We start from the raw sequence: 22280 nt of genomic DNA, 5'->3' as shown, positions 1-22280 counted from the left end.
TCCAGTTCTCTGATACAAACAGGTATCAGGTTTTTAGTTCAATGTCTTTAAAATAAAAAGTTTTATATTTTGGTTGATCCCTTTGACTGCTGCTGTTTGCAGGTTTTCTACTTCTCATCAGAATCCTTCCTCTTTTTGCTGCAGGTATGTCATTGTCCTCTGAATGCATTTACATCTTAGAACAGCAGAGGGGGTAACTAACAACCTGACCACAGTGCACGCAAGCAGAAAGACGGGAGCATTTATTTCACATGTTTACATGAACTTCAATAGCAATACAAGACAATCAGAACACTTGAGGTTGATATGTACAACGAGGTTGCAGAAAAGTTCTGAGGTTTTATACGATCTCTGGCTCTGCAGTCAAGTCTTCAGTTGCTTGGCAACAAGTTCCACCGCCAACAGTCACTGGCAGGTCAAGGGACAGAAGTTTTGGTTTTGGTATGTCATGACGGGTCAAGAGTCAAAATCAGAGCAGGAGGCCGTGTGAAAGAGCTCCTCCAGTACGTACTGATAAAATGCTTCAATGAGACACATTAATTATACAATACAATAATGATTTACATAAGCTCACGTTCTCTCCCACACACATGCTAATAAAGCTAGACACGCTCACTCGCGCTCACTCGTCAGCATGTCCTCTTACAGTTAGCAGCTCTGCAGAGCCGCTGAAAGTCATGCACGTGTTCTTTGAGAGGTTTTTACTTTTTTTTGGCAACACATAAGTGTTTCTTTGACACACTGTTTGCTACAGGGAGGGGGGGTAACACCCAGCCAATGGAGCAATAGAAAAGTCAGCGATGGACTTAAAGGGAAACACATCACAACAGGGTTTCAGGTAAGACCAAAGAGGAAGAAGGAAAGGAGGAGGTAAACATGGAGGACTGTCATTGGAAAAAACAAAACCTTAAGAGGGGGGACAGTCTCGTGGTGATCAGGGAATAGAAGCAGGGAGGAGCCCTCGACAAACTCTCATCATGGTAACAAACTAGACTCATTCTCCTTTATGATGTCATCATTTCCAACTGTTTGATTGCCTTTTATTGGACGTCACTCTGAGCGCCTTCCCTCTCCTCCCTGAAATCTATGCCCCAATCACCACCGCCCTAGTCACAGGCTGGTCACCCGCTGCATCTGTCCGTCCTCGCCCTCTGAGGTGGGGTCTGCAGAGTACCCCGTCTCCCCGCTGGAGCCCAGCGGTGGAGGCTGGTAGAAGGTCTGCAGGTGATTGGGCCTTGGCCCCAGAGGGGGTCTCCCCAGGCTGTACGGCAGCTCCAGAGCGGCTCTCTGCGGCTGGCCCCCCGTAGGGCTGACCTCCTCTGCGCCTTCAGGACTGCTGTCCGGGTATGAGAGGGAGGGCGGAGAGTTGCGGGTGTAGAAGCGGGGGGGAGAGCTGCTGCGACTGTAGACCTGTGGGGAGTGGCGGGAGTAGAGGTTGCTGGGCGGGGAGTTATTCTCTCGAGGAGCGAAGATGTTTGTCGGGGGGGAGTTTCTGGGGAAAATGCCGAGTGGTGGCGAGCGCTGTTCTCCAGGATAGAGGGGGGAGGGGTTTGAATCTCGAGCGTAAATCGGTGAGGAATCAAGGTCGAGGTCGAGGTCAGGGGTCAAAGGCAGAGTGAAGCTGTCAGAATCCTGCCGGTCGCCATGGTACCGCAGTGACCCCCGACCTTTCCCGCTTTTCCTCTCATCCAGAACTCCATCTTTGCTGGCGAACAAGAAGGCCTCCTCCCGGTCCAAATCCATCCCTCCTCTCCAAACATCCAGGGATCTCTCTTTCTGTTTCTCCCTTTCTAGGTTTACGGCTTCCCTCCATCGGTCTCTGTCCTTCAGGAAAAAGGATTCCTCTTTTTCTCTTTCCATTCCCCCTCTCCATTCCTCCATCCCAAAATCTTTCGTTTGAGTGATGAAAGTCTCCTGCTCGGCTGCCACTCCTTGCCACAGCTCCATCCTGCCATCTTTCTTCTCCAGCATTTGCGACTCTTCTCTGCTTCTTTCAAAGCCAGCTTTTCGTTCGTCCAGAACCCCGTCTTTCCTGTGGGAGGAGAGAGCCTCCTCTCTTCCCCTCTCAGCTTCTCCTCGCCATTCTTCGTTCATCCTTTCTCTTTTTAGCAGGAACGTCTCGTCCTTGTCTCTGTCCTGGCCACCCCTCCACGCCTCCACGCTGGGGTCTGCTTGTTTGGTGAGCAGCGGCTCCTCCAGGGCTTTGTATAGAGGCTCTGACTCCTGCGGAGGAGGGGGAGGAGGTGGCGGCAGGGGTCTCTCCCGATAGCGGTCCCGGTCTCTGTCCGGCCCCCCGCTGGACTCCAGTGTGCCACGGTGGCGGGACAGAGAACCCGGCGTGCGGCTCAGTGTGGAATAGGGCCGAGCCTGGACATCAGGGGGTCGCGCCTGCTGCCGCTCCTGCTGCCCTCGCCGACCCAGAGTGCCTTGCAGCTGGGACCGGTCCACGTCCTTCAGCAGCTCCCGAGACTCGGAGTCTCCACATACGCGAGCGTGTGACCAGCTGTCCTTAAGCCGTGACGCCGCGGCCTGATCTTGTCCCCGTGTGGTGGAGAGCGTCTCCGTGTCTTGCGTGTGCTGCCTCGTGTGCGCCCAGCCCTCCGGCGCATTGTGCCGCGTGCTCGGCTGTATGCTAACAGACCAGCTCTCCTGTGGTTGCTGTGCATGTCGAGTTAGGGTGGCAGTGTGGGGGAACGCCGCCCTGTCGAGGTGGTGCGGCCTCGCCAGGCTCCCGTAGCGCTCGGGAGGAACGGGCATGGCGACGGAGGGCCTCAGGTTGCTCTGCACCAGCTCTGAGATGATCATTTTTTCCAGCGCTGCGGCATCAGACAGATTGCGACGCATTCCGGTTCCGCCGGCCAAATCTTTAGCCCCGTGTGGAGTGAGGAGGCCAGGAGAGATGTCATCCCCTCCTATTCCGACTCCTTCTTCCCTCAGGAGATCAGTGCTGCCCACCACACCAGCTCTGGAGCCAGGTGTTGTCCCGAGACCGTGCAGGGTGAATGTGTTGGGCGTGTACCCTCCATTGAGACACACACTGTCCAGCCCACAGGACTCCTGGCTCTGCGACACGACGCCCTCTGTATGGAGAAACAGGAGAACTCCGTTTAAGGATGTCCGGAAGCAGAGAACATGCATGAGGATATGTAAAGACCCACTCCGATCAACTTTTGATCTGTTATCAGCAGTGGACGGTTACCCTTTAACACCTGAGCTCCAGTGTTTACGTTTTTTGATTTTCTATAATTTTTCAACCGCTAACACAATCATTCTAGCAGATTCTGAAAAGCGGCTCGACGGGTCGCTTTTCAGAATCTGCTGGAATGATTGTGTTAACGGTTGAAAAATTACAGTATGTTAATGATTTTGTGTGACACCTCAAGTGTTTAAGGGTTAATTTTGATGATGCTGTTTATAACCAAAATCTAAAAAAAATCGTTTTTTAGGACAGTTTCTGCAGAGCGGCAAGAGTTCATTAGAAATTCCTTCCTGAGTTGTGGGCAGGACCACCATCTTGGAGCAACCCCTCACCCTTACGTTGCTGAGAGCTCTCTGTTTACACAATTCAAGATAACATTACTGGTGGAGCAAAAACTAGCTAGCAATATTGGAGTTATCCAGCCGTACAGTTTAGGTCCAGATTTCAGCTCAGATGAGGAAAGCAAAGACGGTCATGGATCTATTTGTCTAATCCGAAGGCCAGGTGGGCCCCATATGGTTTAAAAGTGGTAGAAAATGTGGGCCCTGATTGGGTTTGTCTGCAGTTTCTGTGGTGGTCCCACCTGTGTTTGCCCACCTTGGCTTAAGTGGACACTCAGTGGGTTGGCCCGGTACGCAAACAAACCTCCCGATGGATGGTGTAGCATCCACTGCTGCCCAGTGGACAGCGGAGCTCGCAACAATGGAGCTCACTACCATGGAGCTCACTACCATGGAGCTCACTAGCATGGAGCTCACTACCATGGAGCTCGCTAGCATGGAGCTCGCTAGCATGGAGCTCGCTAGCATGGAGCTCGCTACCATGGAGCTCGCTACCATGGAGCTCGCTACCATGGAGCTCGCTAGCATGGAGCTCGCTACCATGGAGCTCGCTAGCATGGAGCTCACAAGCATGGAGCTCGCTAGCATGGAGCTCGCTAGCATGGAGCTCGCTACCATGGAGCTCGCTACCATGGAGCTCGCTACCATGGAGCTCACTAGCATGGAGCTCGCTACCATGGAGCTCGCTACCATGGAGCTCACTAGCATGGAGCTCACTAGCATGGAGCTCACTAGCATGGAGCTCACTAGCATGGAGCTCACTACCATGGAGCTCACAAGCATGCTACACCATCCATCGGGAGGTTTGTTTGCGTAGCGGGCCAACCCACCGAGTGTCCACGTAAGCCAATGTGGGCAAACACAGGTGGGACCACCACAGAAACTGAAGACAAACCCAATCAGGGCCCACATTTTCTTCCTTTTTTAAATCATATGGGGCCAACTTGGCATTGCTGGCTGGGATGCATCAAAATGGGGCGGAGCAAGAAGATTCTGACCCGTCCAGCAGATTTTGTAAGTCACAATTAAACTACATTTTTTGTAGGGCTGGGTTTATAAAATCGATTAATCGATTTGAATCAAACTAAACTGAACAGATCAATAACTGATTCATAAAGATATAGACCGATCTAACACATCAATTCAGACTCTTCTGAATCAAATCAAATTGTTTCTGGAAATCATAATCGATACCCAGCCCTAATTTTTTGTCTTCATCCGATTCACAACGAGAATTGGTACTCTAAGCTCAACCTTCTTTATAAATGTCCTCCATCACCAGAACATGGTAAAAACACCAAAAACAGGATTTTCATCAGAGTGGATCTTTAACATGTGAATGAATAAATGAGCACATGTCTGTGATCATGACTGCTGATGCTGGAGCTTTGCCATGTTTGGTTTATACACAACAGATCCCGAGATGAAATGTTATGCTGGAGCATGAGGAACGATCCTTTTTTTCATGAGTTTTATTTAGTGGATTGAATGTGCTACTGTGCAAAGGCAGCAGCAGTTTATGAGCTGAACCTCAGCTAAAGGGGATGTGGTGCTCATGGTCAGAGAAGCACAAGAAGGAAAAGCTCATACTCTGCTTGTTTCTGAAGGTTCCTAAAGGTCCATGTAAAGACAAGGAGACAGAAGAAAATTGACAAGAACAGAAAGCAGAACATTTTCATTAACAAACACAACAATAAAAAGTTCATTTCAAAACATTCAACATGGCACCAATTTGAACGTGATCTAAAAGATCTTAAAACATTGAGCTGACAGAAAATAAAATGCTAAATTCTTGACCTCTGCCTCTTTACGGCTTCAAAGTGCTTTTTTCACCATAGTATGGTCGTATGACATGAACCTGCTGTGGTCCACTTTAAAACTTCCTAACGAGTTATGGATATGAATTTAGTGTTTGGACTCTGTAAAGTCTTGCAGCTCCGACAAACAGTTTAGAGCTGATGTTTCCTTTACACTTTCAGCAGGAAGAAACATCCCTCTGACCATCCGGAATGTTCAATCTGACCATGTTAGCTTTATAGAAGATGTTTCTGGCTAAAAGTTCTGCTTCAGCTGAACTGTCTGGAGCTTGGCTCTGGTTAGCCAGTCACCTGATGAGATTGCAGTGCATGCCTCAGCTGATTGAAAGTTTAAGTTTTAAAAACCGTAAAAATCTAATTTACAACAAAATGAAAATAGAAGCTGAGAACACAGTTTGAACACAGTTCTAGGATTAGAATTGACATGGAAGTGTAGCGCCATCTGCTGGTGTGTGGACATGTAGACAGGGAGGAATTATGCATTGTAAAAATCCATCCATACATCCATCTTTGGGCAGTGCAGTGGTGTAGTGGTTAGCACTCTTAAATGTTTACCAGTGCTCTGGCGCTGCCTACAAGAGTTTGAGGCTCGGAGCGGAAAGTCAAAGTACAAATCCCACAAACTTGCTCTAGGTTTTTTCTTTCTGTTCCGATGGTTGGTGCCGTGTTATCCAAGATGTGCATCCCCTGCCTGAATTTGTATCGCGGCACGACTTCTGGAATCTGTTTTTTTCCGTAACACTCATATTTTGTCCCTAAAAATGTAAAAAGAAGGGGGATGTTTACGATATAGATTGTTCTGGGGTTTTTGGGAGTTTAATGTCATATATGCTTTTTTTCCCCACATATTCAACATAAAACAACAACAGCTTTTTAAGCTAAAAAAATCCGTTTTGTTGGGCTAACTAAACACACTTTATGAAAGTGACTTAGTTATGGAAGTATTTAACATTGGACAATTGATAAATAGTTGTCAGTTCTACTGCTAATTTTTGGGGGGCACAGATTCTGGCAGGCTGTCGTCCGACACAATCTGTGCCCCTGTCGTTGTTTTAAGTAGAAAACAAGGAAAAAATGCTAATATGACAATAAACTCCCAAAAGACCCAGAATAAACTAAATTGCAAACATCCACCTTCTTTTTAAGCTTTTTGGGACAAAATATGATCCCATTTGAAATATGAAATAGTTTCTAATTTTTTAGAAGTCTACACGACTTTCTTTCAACATAAAAGACATCCTGTACCACATCAAACCGTCTCAATGCAAGGAATGTAGTAGTAGGTGTGAAATGTCTGTAGTGATGAAAAATAAACACACAAAACCACCGTTTGTGGTGCATCTCAACCACAAATTCATGAATGGAAAAAAATAAAAATAAACCAGATGTAATGAAGTGACCCTTATGTTTTTTTGCTTAATAAAACTCATCTGAACAATATGTTATTTTTTAATTACAAATATTGTATTTTTCCTTAACCAGAGAGCCACAATGGAGGGGTAGAGCTGCATGAGGCAGACCTCTGGCATAGACTGGCATAGGTGCTTAAACCTGAGTTGACGCAGCTGGTGTGAACGTACATTCACAGGGGCACACAAACACACACACCTTACGCCAAATTAGAGACACCAATGCATGTTTTTGGATTTCAGGAGAGAAACTACACATGCACAGAGAAAACATGCAAACTCCACACAGAAAGGAAACAACCAGGGTTTAAAGCAGGGCCTTTTTACTGTGAGGCGAGAGTGCTAACCGCTACACCACCATGCAGCCCATATTTAGAATGCTAGTGCTAATAGCTGAAGATGCTGAAATTGATAGCTAAAAATGCTGAAGCTGATAGCCAACTAAAATATTGGTTAAACACCAAAATAGCCTAAAAAACTGAAGAAAGCCTAAATTAGCCAGAATAGCTGAAATAGCTGAGATATTAGCTAAACACCAAAATAGCCTAAAATCCCTTAATAAATGCCAAAATATTCCTAAAAGCTAACAGAATGTTATTATAACTTTCAACTTTACCTCACTGACTTCATATAATATAAAGTAACGACTAATTGTAGACTTTTTAAATAGTCGATTGGTGGTTAATTAGTCTACTAATGGTGGCAGCCCTAGACTGTAAGGAGCTCTGTTTAGTCATTCGATCGATTACCTAAGAATTCTGGTAACTAGAGGAAATGCTCCGTTTACTCCTTCTAAACACATTTAAGGCGGATGTTCTGTAGAGATGACCAGACGCATATCTGCATAAAGACGTGAACGTTAGAGGAGTTCTGTTTGCAGTGTTGACCTCAGCCAAACACTGCATGGACTCACAGTACATTCTCTACACAATAAAGAGCTAACATCATGGGGATCCCTCAGAAGAGACCCACACAGGGATGTACCTGTGGAGGTGAAGGGCTGACTGTATCCCTGGGCCAACATGGTGTCATAAGGAGAAGCTCCAGCATGAGTCTGCAACACCTGATTGGTTAAAAAGTGGTTCCCCAAAGCAGCTGATAGAGACAGGAGGAAGGAGACATGTTCACTTAAAGCAGGCAGTACTGAGTCATTGATGAGAAAAAGCAAACATTAAGCCTGACCTCTGTTAAGAGTGGGAGTGTTATTAACATCTGCAGCGATGAATGAGGATTCGGTTTGTCTGCGAACAGTGTCGTTCCACATTCTTCTGATGCGACTCTGTGGACGAAGTGTTCACGTGGTCAGCTCATACACACACAGACACAACTTTCAGAGACGTGCTTTCACACACTTGTCTGTTAGCAGTGACTCTGCGATTCTGACTGCTGGTGTAGCGACTATTGGAGCGAAGGGCAGCTCCTTTCACAGAATCCGGAGAGCTGGATGCAGAAGCGGCACAGCACCGCGAGAGACGTATGCAGCGGCCATAATCCTTCTGGCCCTGCACGACATTAGAACATGCAGACTGCAGCGTTTATTGATGATGTGAAAACAGAATCCTTTCGTGGTCCTCTGAGTACTGAGGCTGACCTTCCTGGCGAGTGTGCAGTGAAGTATGGTGATAAGAAGTGCCTGGGCCGTGTTGAGAGAGGAGAAGAGGTACGCCAGAAGCAGAGACGGTCCAGACAGGAACATGAGGCCCGACGACCAGGTGACGCTCAGCAGGAAGAGCAGTGTCAGGGAGCCCACGGCCCACGCTCTGGAGAGACCACAGAGAATTATGAGAGATCATGAATCCAAATAGAGCAGCCTATACATGAAGATATCTACGTTATCTACATAGAAACCATGTTGGACTCACTTTGCCTTTCAATCGAGATTTGTGGAATAAAATGTCCCAACTCTCATTGACCCTGCGGAGATCTTCTAGCTGCCCTGACCCTTGAGCACACGTGGTCAACTCAACAGCACCTTCCTGCCTGAACACCCTAGTTCAGTTCTACAACCTTTAGGCTGTCCCTGCACCATGCAGCCAAAGATCAAAACCCATACTATGTGACTGTGTGATCCCACAATGGTGAAATGAATAATTCATCGTAACATCCAGCTGTCCCACTGCAAATATCCAAAACACCGATATGCACTTCATGAAGAAAACACACTCAACCTATTCTTATGGTTGAGACTTTTTTTCTGAATGTGGTAAATCTGAGTTAGTGCCCACTGTGTAAAGCCGTAGTCCTAACTGTTCCTACAGGTGAAAATGGTCCAATCTGCAGGTGGCCTGCACAAAGTTTTAAGCACTTTTTGCTTAAACAGCATGAAAAGGCTCCTGCACAGTGCAAAGGATTCAGGGGGTTAAAAGAGGAAAAATCTGTACGACGATCCTGCATCTCATCTACATCACCCTTACGTACCCATACGTGTTGTATAAGTGTTCACTACGACCTGTTGCCTGCAGCATGCCCGTAGAATAAAAGATACATGAACATGTGTCCATGATCTTGACATTTCACCTACATGCCAGGCACAAATTTGCCCATTTTTCACCCGCAGACAGCCTGTCTCCACCTGTAAAGGCAGTTGAGACTTAAGGCGCATTCACAACGAATGCGATTCGTGCAACAAAATCACAACCCTCGCACTCTTTCATCGCACGATAAATTCGCTGCTCGTCACCTGTCAAAAAATTTGTTCCTGAACTTGCATGTGGGAGGAGCTACCAGCTAATGTTTTAGGATGATGCTATCAGGAACGGTGTCTGTGGATTTCTCTCTAGAATGTATGAAGACACAGATGATGTGGAGAAATCAGGTTTATTTATTGTGAAGGGTTCTACAAAAACATCAGTAATTGTTTCTTCATGTTTGAGTTTATATGACTATTTTTTTAAGATTTTCCCGGTACAGGGGGCTGTGTCTGTATGACACTGTGTTTCTGTGTCTCTGTGACTGAGCTTGAAGGTTCCCTGTCTAGTATTAACCCGATGGGGAAAAATAAAATGAGGAGACCTTTTTCTTTTTTCTTTAATGTCTCAGTGAGGCGCGAGCCGGCAGCCTCTGCACTCTGCAGCGCCTCTGTCTGCCGGCATATTGAGCGAGTGAGCTCCACCGCGGGAGAGAAAGTCACTGAAGACGTCACATGCCCATAGCTGAGTGCTGATTGGTAGATTCAACACAGCAACCCATCAAACTTCAGATATTTAGGCCCGATCCGAATACTCCCCTTCTCCCTCTTCCTTAGCCCTCCCCCTTGATTTGGAGTGGCAGTTGAAGTCAAAGTCGTGTCCGGAATTATTATTTTTTAAGTTTCACACTCCAAACAGAGGGGTCCAAAGTCCGCTATCGCGAGAGTAAACCTCGCCACGCGAAGAAGCTCTTTTCTTCCTTTTGGTGCGCTCTGAACCGCAGATGTTTACATTTAAATGTAAGTAATGACTTTATGTTGTAGCATGACCTTTTTAAAGTAATAAAACCGCTGTTGTTATGTTTATTCAACCGCTGGAAGCGCCGTGCTAATGCTAGCAGATCGGTAATATTGATGACGTCATCGAATGAAAGTCACGTCAGAAATATTAGACACTATTTTTTCATCATCCTCCACTTGGAGCAAGCACGGAGGGATAAACGAAGGGGAAGGGAGAAGGGGAGTATTCGGATCGGGCCTTAAATTTTGGCAGCACCACCTGATTCAGGCCTCATCCCTCAAATCGAGCTGCTGCAAGACCTTAGCGCCGCGCCAGTCGCTCAAATCACACCACAGGACTTCGCTTTACACAGCCAACAATCATTTGTAAATGTTGTAGTCACTGTAGCTAAAAATCCAGCTTTTAGAAAAACACACTTTATAAAGTTGCATCTACCAAACTGCAATGTTTTATCAACAGCCAAAATGTCTTGTTGCTTAATGTTAACACAGGACCAAAGTCTACCAGAAAAGTCCAATGCTGACATCTGTCTGCGTGGCTTAGAATTCTTTCTTCCTAAGTGTTTTTTTTATGAGGATTTTTTTCTGAGAAATACTTAATGCTTTTTATTGTCAAATGAAAATGATAAACTGACTGGAAGTTATGCAGAACAGATATTCTACAATTCAAATAGATTTTCTACAGTGATTAATAAATTGTATAAGAAAGAATAGCTCAGTAATTTTAGAAAATCTATTTTAATTTTAGAATATCTATTATGCATATTATTGGTATTGTAAAGTCTTTTACAAAACATTAGATAGAATTAGTTCATTGCTCACAGCAGATAATCCCTCTACTTCCCTGAGGCCACTGTAACACCAGTAGACTGTTTTACCAGGAACTGAACAAACCACTGTCAGTAGTTTCTGCAGTGCAGCAGTAAAGCCAACACTTTGATTGCTTCAAAAGTTTTACTAAGGTGAAAAGGTTCTGGGGTCAAAAACACATGAATTTTTCAAAATGAAAGTTACGTGAAAGACTCTTACTGACCTCAGGTTATCGTGGCGGCTGGAGTCGGGCTTCAGGGCAGCAGTGCTGTGCATCTTATGCAAGGTCATCACGAGAACAACTAGGTTCAACTGAGATCCAGAACATGAGTCATGAGTAAAACACAAAAACAACTCATTAGAATCATAAAAGTCAACACACAATTGGCAAGAACTGTATGAAAAAGTCTTAAAGACCCACTCCGATCATCTATTTGATCTGTTTTCAGTGTTCCCAGTGGTCTTTCGGTTATACTGTTTTTAGCCAGATTTTTTGAAAACAGTGATGTTTTCTAGGACATAGTTTCTGCAAAGCTGCGAGAGTTCTTTAGAAATTCACTTCTGAGTTGTGGGCGGGATCATTGGTGTGGAATAACTCCACCCGCCTTTCCCTCCCTATTACTGAGAGAGCAGGGAGCTTCAGCGTATTTTGTACGTCACAAATCTTATTTCTTCAGACTACATTATTCTGTCTGCTCCTGATTCACAATAATTTGAATAAAGAAATATTTAGAAATGCAGTTTTAATCTTAATCTTCTTCAACTATGTCCTCCATCACCAGAAAAATGCTTCAAGAACATGATAAAAATACCATTTTCATCGGCGTGGGTCTTTATGTAGGAAAGCATCAGAAAGCATGAACCCTAACCGTGATGATGACAGCTACAGGTCCCAGGAAACTCCAGATGAAGTAGTTGTCTGTGCGCAGCCAACATCTTTGTAAAGTAAGAAAGACAACAAAGGATAAGGACTATATCCAGAACCGCAGTACACAGATATTGGAACGTTTCAGGTTTTGTACCCAGTCTTTGAGCCATATCCTCTGAAGTCAATAGCAGCAGACACAGCCACCACCAGGCCAGGAAGAGAGTAGCCACAAAGATAAAAATATTTCCGTCTGGAGTTTCGGCCCTCAAATAGCTCTCTCTGCAGTAGATACAGTTCTATCCCCTCCAGGCACAGCCAGCAAAACACTGACAGCAGTGAAAAGTGCAGTAAACCAGCAGTTATGGAGCACACAACCTAAGACACAAAACAAACGAGCATCACTTTATCATCCGGTAAGAATTTATCTACCGATTCAGATCTGAACACCTTCATAAAACTGAAATGTTGTGTATTATACTTTTTAAAACAAATGGGGCTCAAATTACTAACAGTGTACTTTGTCCTGTTGGCACCAATGAGGAAAAGAAGCTCGGTGATGAGCAGGTTGGCCCACAGGTTGCAGTGGATCGTGCTGTGGTCAGTTTGCCAGGGCGCCCCCTGACAGCAGAGGGTGATAATGCAGGTAGTCAAACACACCAGTGCAACCGAGATGCCGACCCACGAAATCACAAAGACCAGCAGCTCCTCCACGCCGGCACCAAACTTGAAAGAAAAAAAGGAAAAAGTTCCTGAAATCGGCATCAATCCAGAAACAGGAATTGACATTCTTACATTTCCTAACAGTACCAAATATGTATTTATGTCATGTGCATGGTAAATGCACTGGTTATACTGCTTCAATATTTTTCATATGACTACATTGAAAACTCAAAGTGACTTCAAACAAAATACAGTTTGCAGGTTAAAAGCAACGAGTCCATTCAAGCATAAGGAACGTCTGACAGACTCTCGTATCTAACGGCAGAGTGAATCAACAGTTACTGGCCACTCACTGCAGGCTGCTGGTACGTCATGATGATGGCGTAGCTCGACAGGTGATTGCAGGCGCAGGTTGTGTGAGTGTTGTTTGTATGTAACAGGCGGCAGCCCTGTGTGGACCACCGACCACTCCCAGAAACTCCTGAAGCATTCCAAAAGGAGCAGTTCGGACCAAAATGATTCTCCAGCTGCAGAAAAGACTGACTTTAGAGGACGCTCTGATTCTAATTTAGAACAAGTGAGAAAGTTGCAGAGTTTAAGTCTTCATTTTGACAAACCTGAAGGTGTCTCAGAGTGAAGATGACCGGCTCAGTGAGGTACACTCTGTTGGATCCTCTGTGCACAGAGGCAGAGATGATGTGCGAGTTGACCACTAGGCTCCTGTGCCTCGGCTCCACACTCTGGCCCTGCCCCAGTCCCAGCCTCATGGTTGAGTTTTGGGTGGAAAGGAAGGAGCCCAGATTTTTGTACAGAGAGAGCACCAACTTCACCTGGCCTGCAGAAGTCACCACAGAAGAAAAAGATGTTTTTTCTCCCCTCGATTTTCAATTCACAGAAAGGTCAAAGAAACCCACAGACAGATCACTCCTGAAAAGAGTTCAGTTCATACAATCTGATCCATTCAGTTTGTCCCAATGATAGCAAACAGGCCTTTTATCAAACTTATTGTTACTGGATAACAAATCCAATGCAAGAGTCTCACAAACGTCGTAATGGATCAAATGAATGCAGGGTCTTTTACTATGAAGTATTTCATCTTTGCAGAATGAGACCTCGTTTTCTAATGACATTTTTGAAGGTTAACTGTGCCTCATTCTATTGGACGGCAGTGGAGAACATATACTTGTGTGGGTAGAAGACAGGTCAGCTTATACTAAAACCATTTATATTGTTTTTGATCAATTACTTAAATATTTGATCATTACTTAAAAACCCATTAAAAACCCATTGTATAAAAGTGGGTCCATGTTTTCTGCCCTGTAGTTCACCATACTTCCACTAGGGGCTGTAGAAGAGCTTCCTTTCAAAATGGCTGCTTAAATGAAATTTCAAAAACACTTTTAGCAGGTAAAGTTTAGCTAATTTTCTAAAGTTAATGGTGAAATGACTCATCTTTTGTAAATGTTTTGAATGATTAAATGTTGCATTGAAAGAATGTTACATTTGTTGATGATCATTTTTTAAACAGTCATATGTCATGTGTGGATCAAATCTGAGATAGTGGCCAAATAGGATGCTATTTTCCTAAAAAACTCAAGTCAATATTTTACATCTTAAACTAAAATTGTTGTAAAAACTTAACAAATCATACAGTTTGTCATCTAAATTTCGATGAAAATTATATTGCAATGTTTGTGGATTTCATGAAAAGCTTTAAAAAACAAATTAATCCTAAAACTATTACAATTTACGATCAATTCTGTGGTGTAGCGGACTTAACAGGGTTAAGAATGAACTTTGTAAAGCAAACAGTTGCTGGTCTATGAAGAATGTTGTGTGGAGGGAAAAGTCTCCTTTCTTTACTTTGGATGGAAAAATCTGACTACTGGGCTGGGTGGATGTCACTTGGAGTTGGGTGGGGGTGGGGGGTGGTGTTGGTGCAGTTTTTCTGGGTGTGGGCAGCACCCAAACTTTTAGCAAAAAAAAATGCCACCTACCCAACTTGGTGGAAACAGTTTGGGGAGAAAACTCTTTATTCTATCGTTGAATGCACACATTTACTAAGTCAGGTGTGTAAAATGGTTTAAGAAGCTCTGTGTGCTACATTCATAAAACAGTCTTTATTAGTGTCACAACAAGCACAGATTTAATTGATTAAAATCATACAAATACTGTTGTTAGGACAGATTAGTGGCTGCATTTCATTTATTATTAGATGTCTTGTTGACAAGGATGATGGCAGGTGTCTCACTGTCTCACATGCCTCCTATGAACACTTGACCATGGTAGAAATTAGGTCCAATGCAATGTTTACCTGCAAATTTAGAATGAGAACTGGCCAATTGGGTGGGAAATCACCCAATCAGGCAACACAGAACACAAACAATGCTTTGAATAATGAACACAGTATCAAAATGATTGTGTTTAAGGACAAGCAAATGACAAACAGTAAAAATATACATCTTGATCTTATGTTCAAGAGGGTATTTTAGACACATTTTGTTTCACTTGGATGTAAAGTGGACATAAACAACTGACGGTCTGGAACATTGCATTGTAAGGTGTGTATGTCATGTGTCACTAACCGTTGTTGCTGTACTGCTGCAGAGCCAGGGCTGATATTTGTAGGATGCTGTCACTGTAATAGGAATCAGGAAACACCAAATCCCGTATGTCTGCCTCCGTGTTCAGCACGTACACCTCCAAATCTAAAAACGAGGAGGGAAGAGTTTAGATTTTCATGTGTGTTCGTGATAGCACCCTGCGAGTAGTGGAGATCACGTACCGACGTTTGGTGCTCTGTCACTAAATCGGCCATCATAGAGGTTGTTAGCTAACAGAAAAGCTCCTTTCTCCACAGCATCTAGCAGCAGCGAGGCAGAGCGGGACTGATCAATGCTGTTCATATCAGCCCAGGACACCAGAGCTTCAGGGCCCAGGAGGTTATCTACAGTTTGAACCACCGCCTGACAGTCACAGGGAGACACATGAGCCTTGTTTCATCAATCCTCTTACCTTGTTCATCTGATCTCTCTGTCTGTCTTACCTGAATGTAAGCTTTACACGTGCGCTCCCTCTTCTGCAGCTGAAAAGAGGAAAAATCTGTTATTAGAAACACTGAAATGATCATGACTGACATTTCTGTTTGCCTTTCCAGACGGGTCGTGCACGCGCCCTGGAAACAGACACCATTACCTTGTTGTAATTGCGGGCTGCTGGCTCTTTATTCGCCGGTCTTAAGGCTTGGAGTTGAGAGTCCAGTATGTCCAGGAGCTGTTCAATGAGTCTGACGGACATGCTGACGTCTCCGGCGTAGATCCGGCCCCGAGTCAGGTTGACCAGCTCCCCAGCGATGTTAGCTGCATTCTCGCCACTCTTAATCTAAAGAGGGGGGGGGGTTGCATGTTTGTAATATGAGTTTTCCTTGACGTGAGAGCGACTTGCTGACTGGTTTTCCGTCCCACCTAACCCCACGTACACATCACGACATCACGTTCTTGAACAGGCGTTTGACATCTGGTGTTCACACAGGACTGTCACTACCTGATCCCAGCACATGTGCTGACGGTTGGAGGATTGGTGCAAACCTCATGAATCCTGCTCTTTCACAGCTCCATTCCGATATATGAAAGACATGCTGTCACAGAACTCCAGCCAGACACACACCCCATGATTAGGTTCTTCTTTAATGATTAATGTTCAAATTGTTGGACATTAATGTCACTAACAAATCCAAGTCCCTGATGGGTCAAATTTCAACTGGTTTGAACTTTTAAAGTGAAGTGCGTGTAATGGCTGTGCGTTTTGATCGTAGAGTCAATAAACAGTGATGTGTGAACACAAAGATTTTGAACACAGAAGCTAAAAATGAGAATTGATGCACCTTTATATCAATTTTTAAATGCAAGTTGTGACTTAAATGCGACCCAACGGCAGTGTGAACGTAGCATGAAATTTCTCCCTAAGCAGAGAAACAGTTTTGCTTCAGTAGCTGGAAGTCCAACTGATTCTAGTGGTAAATTACTGTACTTAACTCAGCAGCTCAATGGCTCAATCAGCTGCGTGCAGGACTAATGCGAGGGAAACCAGGGTTTGGTTCCCAGTGGGGGTCCTTAGGCAAAACCCTCTGCCTATGTAACCACATGGGGACCCGGGTCTGGGTCTCCCTGTACCGATCCCCAGCCCAGATAAAGGGGCTCCAGCAGGGAAGGTATTCAGAGTAACCCCACATGAAATACAATGCTGTTTGTGGAGTGAATTTATTTTCTCTCTCCTAAAAACTCAATGGAAGGTGCTCTATGACATCTAAGACTGTTATATATTTGATCTGTTAAGATCCTTTTGCGTGTTCTTGCAATAGACAGATTATATCTAAGTTTTTTCAGCCTTCAACACCTGTAGAAACTTCAACTGTTCTTTTTTTAAAATTTTATTCAGAGGGGGACATTTACATTTAATATTTCACTCAAAACTATGTAAAATTGAATGGATTATTGATCTTTCTTTAGAAAATCACCTTCTAGGAACTTTGCATTGATTTTATTCCAAACTAATTTGTTCTAATCTAATCTAATCCAATACAGTCATGTATGTTTTTGCGTGACGAACCTTCTGTGAAATCTGGCTGACCCAGGGAGAGGTACAGTTGGATAGGTCTGGGCCTCCAGAGTTCCAGCCAACTGGAGCTGAAGTGCATTGATAAGATGCTATACCTGCAGAGATATAAAGCAAAGATTGAAACAGAAAGATGACATATCTCATTTACAATCTGTAACTCGTTTTAGTTATCATTAGTTACTGTTTCAGCTCTAGGATTCCACTAAGATCTGCATACCTCGGGTGTTTATACCTAGTATTAGATCTCTAAATGAGAGAACAGTGAACACAAGGAATAAAAAAAATGTACAGAATCATCCCTGAATGATGTGACAAGACAGCAGAGGATTCACGTCTGCATGATAGCTTGTCTTCACAGGTAGACTACCTGAGAAATATCTAAATCCACTACCCTTCCTTCCTGCGATCAGAAAGACTCCATCGAACTATTTCAAAAGTGACATCACACAGCAAACACGTCCATGAACCCTCTTCACACTTACCCAGAGATCCTTTTGGGCATGGCCTTTCAACTGTTTCCCCCTTCAGGGTGGGGGGCCACTGAACACCTCGTGCAACCCGGCCCTCACATCCGCCCACCTGGCCAGGTCCACCAGGGGCCAAGGGAACTCGAAGAGGAGGGCGTGGGGTCAGCGGAACCATGGCTGTGATTGGCCGCTGATCAAACGGGCTTCTATTGATCACCCCAATGGGCTGTGAGGCCGATGGCCGCACAGGAGTCAGAGCTACCGTGGCTGTGTAGGAGCGGACGGTCGTCATCAAGGATGAGAGGGGTCCTGCAGACACAAAGACAACAGTCAAAATGAATCACTAACATCCTTTTACAACAGAGGAGTTCATTTTCTGACCTTTAGTGGGTGGAGGTGGTGTGAACTGCAGTGGGTATCTCAGCATGTAGTAGTTATTCCACACATACAGCTGGTTGTCTCTGGGGTTGTAGTCTATGGAGGATATGTACTGGTAAGGGTTGGGGAAGGGTATCTGAACCGGCAGCTCTTGTCCTCGGCTGGTGTCATAGGCATAGACCACCATGTTGCTGCTAGCTCGGCTATCGGCTTGGCCTTCATCTTCCTGAAAGACAGAGCGCACGACGTAGAGCACTCCACAGGCCATGAAGGCGTTGCTGGCCCCGCGCTTGTCAAAGCCTGTAGTCCATGTGCCCTCGAACCGCAGGGTGTAAGGGTTGACCTGGAAGAGATGGAAGATGTACTTGAAATAAAACAGTGTACTGTTTATTTCCCAGGTTTCTTTCGCTGTTTAGGTCGTCTGACCTGGCTGACCACAATGCGTCCATTATTGGCTTCAGTGGAGTAGATAACCCACAGGCCGTTCTCATCCACAGCCAGATCGATGTCTGATTTCCCTCCCCAGCGATAAGGCGATGTGTCGTGGTAGTTGGCGTTGACCACTACTGCCTCACCGCTCTTTATGCGCGTGCGGAGATCATACTTGACAAGGTTGCGTGTTCGCTCCTTGTTATAGAATACAGCGCCATCGTACACCACGAAGCCAGTGCCGTCCACACGGCTGGGCAGCCTGCAACAGAAAGGACGTGATTACATTGAAAATGATGATTTAGGAAAACTCTTTTATTTTGAGTGTTATGATTTGTCAGGAAAAAAGTCAAATAGCAAGTCTGCAAAGAAGTCCAGTAAAAACAAACGTGCTATGAAAAAGAGTTGTGTAGCTTTAAAAAACATTTTGACGTGTGAGAACAAGTTGTACAGCTATGTAACATTTTTCCCAGCTGTATGAAGCATTTATAGCAGCACGTAGACATGAACTAGTGTTTTCTATGGGTCCATACAACAATCTATAGACACAAACTCATGACACAACATCTTTGCATGAATGCCCCTTCTGAACTGATTGACCAATCAACACTTTCTCCTTTCAGTATCTAATCAGAATACTGCTGATTAGTCAGAAGCCAATCATAATTATATTTGGAACTTTTTAAATGTAGATTTTTTTCTTGCAGTTAATTTATACTAATAAACCTGGTATAACTTTCTACTGTCTAAAGGTTTTGCCTTTTGACAGGTCACTTTTGAATATAAGATTCTTTTTTTTCCTGGATAAATAAAGATTAAATAAAAATAAATACATGAGAAAAGTCGGCTGTAGACTGAACAATAAAAATGGGTTAATCCAGCCTGATGTCTATCCAGATCTCTAGTGCTAAGTTCAATGGTGGATATGAAAGTTTAAGAAATTCTGACAGATTTTAAAGTATGAAGGGAAGCGTGGAGGAGATTTATGGGCTCACGGTTAACATGTTTTATTTTATTCCCAAATGTGACATGTTTTGGGGGTCAGGGTCGTATGTGTTGTCATTACGTGAAAGTGGTCACTAAAAATAAGTTCAATCAGAGCAGTTGTGCCCGCAGATACCACTGTTTAGCATATTGTTCAATAATGAAAACAATCACATTCAGTTTGAACTTTTTAAAGTTTGTCCCAAGTGACAAGAAGTTCCATATGAAACTTTTGTCTACATTTGAGTGACTTCTACTAAAACGTTTGTTAATGCAGAGCTACAGGGGGAACAAGCTCTGCATTTGCTCAAGTTTCTTACAGACCAGAGCCAAACGAGAGCCACAAAGTCTCACTTTATCTTTTAATAATGCACAATATTTATGGTTTTAGTTTTTTTGGCAATTACTTAATTATTTTTTGTATTACAACACTGTCTGTATGTTTCTTTATATAACAGTTGTAAATTCTTTTACTTCTGACAGCAGCAAACACTAGTTCCTTTCAAAATAAAACCCACTCTGTGTCAAAAGCTCCTCCTGCTGCAGCAGCTTTAGTTCCATTAAAAAAGCATGACAGTTAACATGATATTTTTTATCAATAGGATTTTGGAGTGCTTTTTCCCTTTTAGTAACAAAAATAAACAACATTTTAGTGGAATTTATTTATAAAAAAGAAAAACGTAAAATACCCTGAGCTTTTTATTGAAAATAAAATAAATCATTTTCAATAATTTTAATCCACATTTGTTCAAAGCTTTAACCACTTTAGTGTAATTTACCAAAATAAAAAAAGTTGTAGAGACTTTTATTTGACTAACTATAAAATAAAAATACAAATTTAAAGAACATTTCAACAGAATTTCTGACAGTAAATTAATCTTTTTTCTGTTTGGAAGCATGACATGTTAAAATCTAAACAGAAATGACTAAACTTAACTAAGTTCTTATGTATTCACTCTTTAGCATTTTTCATTACAGCTAAAGAGCCACAATAGAGGGGTAAAAGAGCCACAATAGAGGGGTAAAAGAGCCACAGTAGAGGGGTAAAAGAGCCACAGTAGAGGGGTAAAAGAGCCACAGGTTGCAGATCTCTGGACTCTCGTGTTCCATATCTACAGACAGACTGTGAAGTGTCCATAGAGCACAAAAACACTCACTTATAGGTGGTGGTGACTCTGTTTTGCTTGTAGTCATCCCAAGAAGCATACTCATACAGCACTTCTGTCCTATATGGTGTCCAAGGCATAACATACAGCCTGTCACCAGCCTGCAGGGGGTCTTTGCACCAGGCCCCCGACTGATGCTCTGCATCCAGGACTGATGAGGCTGGCTGGATGGTGAATAGGGAACCAGGACACACGAAAACTGGAGGATGGTTGTTTTGGAAGGAGCATCGAGAAAGCAGAAGGGAGGAAACAGGGGTGGGGGGGGCAGAAGAGCAGAAGGAAATGAAGTGAGAAAGGATTGGGGGGGCAGACGTGGAGTCCAAATGATGAATGAAAAATGGATTGAATTAGATGAATTAGATGCAGTCGTGGCAGCAAGATTAAGAAAAGAAGAAAGAAGAGAAAAAGAGAGAGAAGGGTTTTAAACAACTGATGTTCAGAGGCAAGCAATAGAACAGACGAATAAGTGGAAAATCACGCTCTGTTAGTGTGTGTGTGTGTGTGGAGTAATACAACACGGGCACTGCAATGAAAGGTCTGTGAGTGTTTTCATCGTCTGTATTTATGAATGTGCACGCAGGTGTGTTTGTGCAGATTAGTGCAAAAAAAAGTGAAGAAGAATGTGAGGTAGAGTCAGGGGCTCAGAACGCGGGGCTACATTCTGCCTTAAAGTAAATGAGAGGGCAGGTTAGTTTACGCAGAGCACAACGGGTCCACCCACATGTCAAGAACTAGATGGACACATATGTATACACAACAGTATCACACCGGCATGCAAATAGGCATGCACACACACTCACACACATAAGCAGTGCTTGGTAAGCACACATCCAGATGGATTCACAATCACACACATTTTGTCTTATTTTTCCTATGAAGATAATTAAGGGGCTCTTCCTATAAGGGAAGAAAAGGGAAAATAAGCCTGAGGAGCATGGCTGGACGAGAAGGAAGAACAGAGGGGAGAATGAGAAAGAAAGATAGGAAGAGAAAGAACGAGTGTTTATGTCTTCAAAAGAAAGACAAGAGAAAGAAAAATCAAAGCAAAATTGTGTTTCTGTGATCAGTTGTGTTCTTTTTTTATGTGCACAGAGACTGAGGAAGAGAAACAAGAACTACAGATCAATTAGAGGCAAAGGAAGAGAGGAAAAAACCAAAGAGAGACAGACAGAAAGAATAAGAACTGAGAGGAAAGATTAGGCGCAGAACCTGGATAAAACTGGATAAGAAGGCGACTTTTGATACAACAAGAAATGGATAAAAATGTGGAAAAACAAGAATTGAGAAAGAAAATGAAAAAGGGGAAGAGGGCAACATCCAGCATGACTACGAAACAACGTCCTAGGGTTGAAGAAAGAAAGAAACGGTAGGATAGAGCCAGAGAAGGAGAGAGAAGAAAAGAAGGAGTTTGGGGGGTAAGGAAAGATCAAGATGCTACAATGTATTGTCTTTACCTTTTTGGTCCACTTCTACTCAAGCATAGGAAAAAAAAGAGGGAGAGAAAGAAAGAAAAGTCAGAGGGTAAAAGAAGGGGAGTAAAGAGTAGCACGCATAGGAAGAAATCAAAAGAGAGATAAAGAAACAAGATGGAAAGAAAGAAACACAAAAGAGAGCGCATAGATAAAGATTTTAGAACTCTTATTCTAAGAAGCACAAAAACAAGTCATATATAAAAGAAGCACAGAAGAGCCCCCATGATAACACTTCC

At 43.7% G+C, this 22280-nt stretch overlaps 1 protein-coding gene across 3 annotated transcripts in view; it reads right to left on the bottom strand.

Moving 5' to 3' along the window:
- Nucleotides 1-224: 224 nt before the first annotated feature.
- The window catches only part of LOC112137316 (adhesion G protein-coupled receptor L1), a 44449-nt gene continuing 22393 nt past the window's right edge, over nucleotides 225-22280 (bottom strand). The window contains exons 5-26 of one of the 3 annotated variants that reach the window (XM_024259567.2): nucleotides 22027-22041; nucleotides 20564-20771; nucleotides 18420-18684; nucleotides 17997-18336; nucleotides 17631-17924; nucleotides 17140-17243; nucleotides 15727-15912; nucleotides 15578-15616; nucleotides 15317-15497; nucleotides 15117-15239; nucleotides 13149-13366; nucleotides 12885-13058; nucleotides 12382-12594; nucleotides 12026-12246; nucleotides 11873-11939; nucleotides 11227-11315; nucleotides 8358-8526; nucleotides 8119-8268; nucleotides 7949-8045; nucleotides 7751-7861; nucleotides 5131-5151; nucleotides 225-3080 (exon numbers count right to left, since the gene is read on the bottom strand). In XM_024259567.2, coding sequence (XP_024115335.1) covers nucleotides 1111-3080; nucleotides 5131-5151; nucleotides 7751-7861; nucleotides 7949-8045; nucleotides 8119-8268; nucleotides 8358-8526; nucleotides 11227-11315; nucleotides 11873-11939; nucleotides 12026-12246; nucleotides 12382-12594; nucleotides 12885-13058; nucleotides 13149-13366; nucleotides 15117-15239; nucleotides 15317-15497; nucleotides 15578-15616; nucleotides 15727-15912; nucleotides 17140-17243; nucleotides 17631-17924; nucleotides 17997-18336; nucleotides 18420-18684; nucleotides 20564-20771; nucleotides 22027-22041 — 5255 coding nt within the window. In that variant the 3' untranslated portion in view covers nucleotides 225-1110. The remainder of the gene's footprint in view (nucleotides 3081-5130; nucleotides 5152-7750; nucleotides 7862-7948; nucleotides 8046-8118; nucleotides 8269-8357; nucleotides 8527-11226; nucleotides 11316-11872; nucleotides 11940-12025; nucleotides 12247-12381; nucleotides 12595-12884; nucleotides 13059-13148; nucleotides 13367-15116; nucleotides 15240-15316; nucleotides 15498-15577; nucleotides 15617-15726; nucleotides 15913-17139; nucleotides 17244-17630; nucleotides 17925-17996; nucleotides 18337-18419; nucleotides 18685-20563; nucleotides 20772-22026; nucleotides 22042-22280) is intronic. The other 2 variants (XM_024259569.2, XM_024259568.2) reach the window with 2 other exon arrangements.

Source organism: Oryzias melastigma, linkage group LG1 (assembly GCF_002922805.2).
Source record: "Oryzias melastigma strain HK-1 linkage group LG1, ASM292280v2, whole genome shotgun sequence".
Classification (NCBI taxonomy): domain Eukaryota; kingdom Metazoa; phylum Chordata; class Actinopteri; order Beloniformes; family Adrianichthyidae; genus Oryzias; species Oryzias melastigma.
The sequence above is the reverse complement of the archived record's forward strand: the minus strand, read 5'-3'. Positions and strand labels throughout refer to the sequence as shown.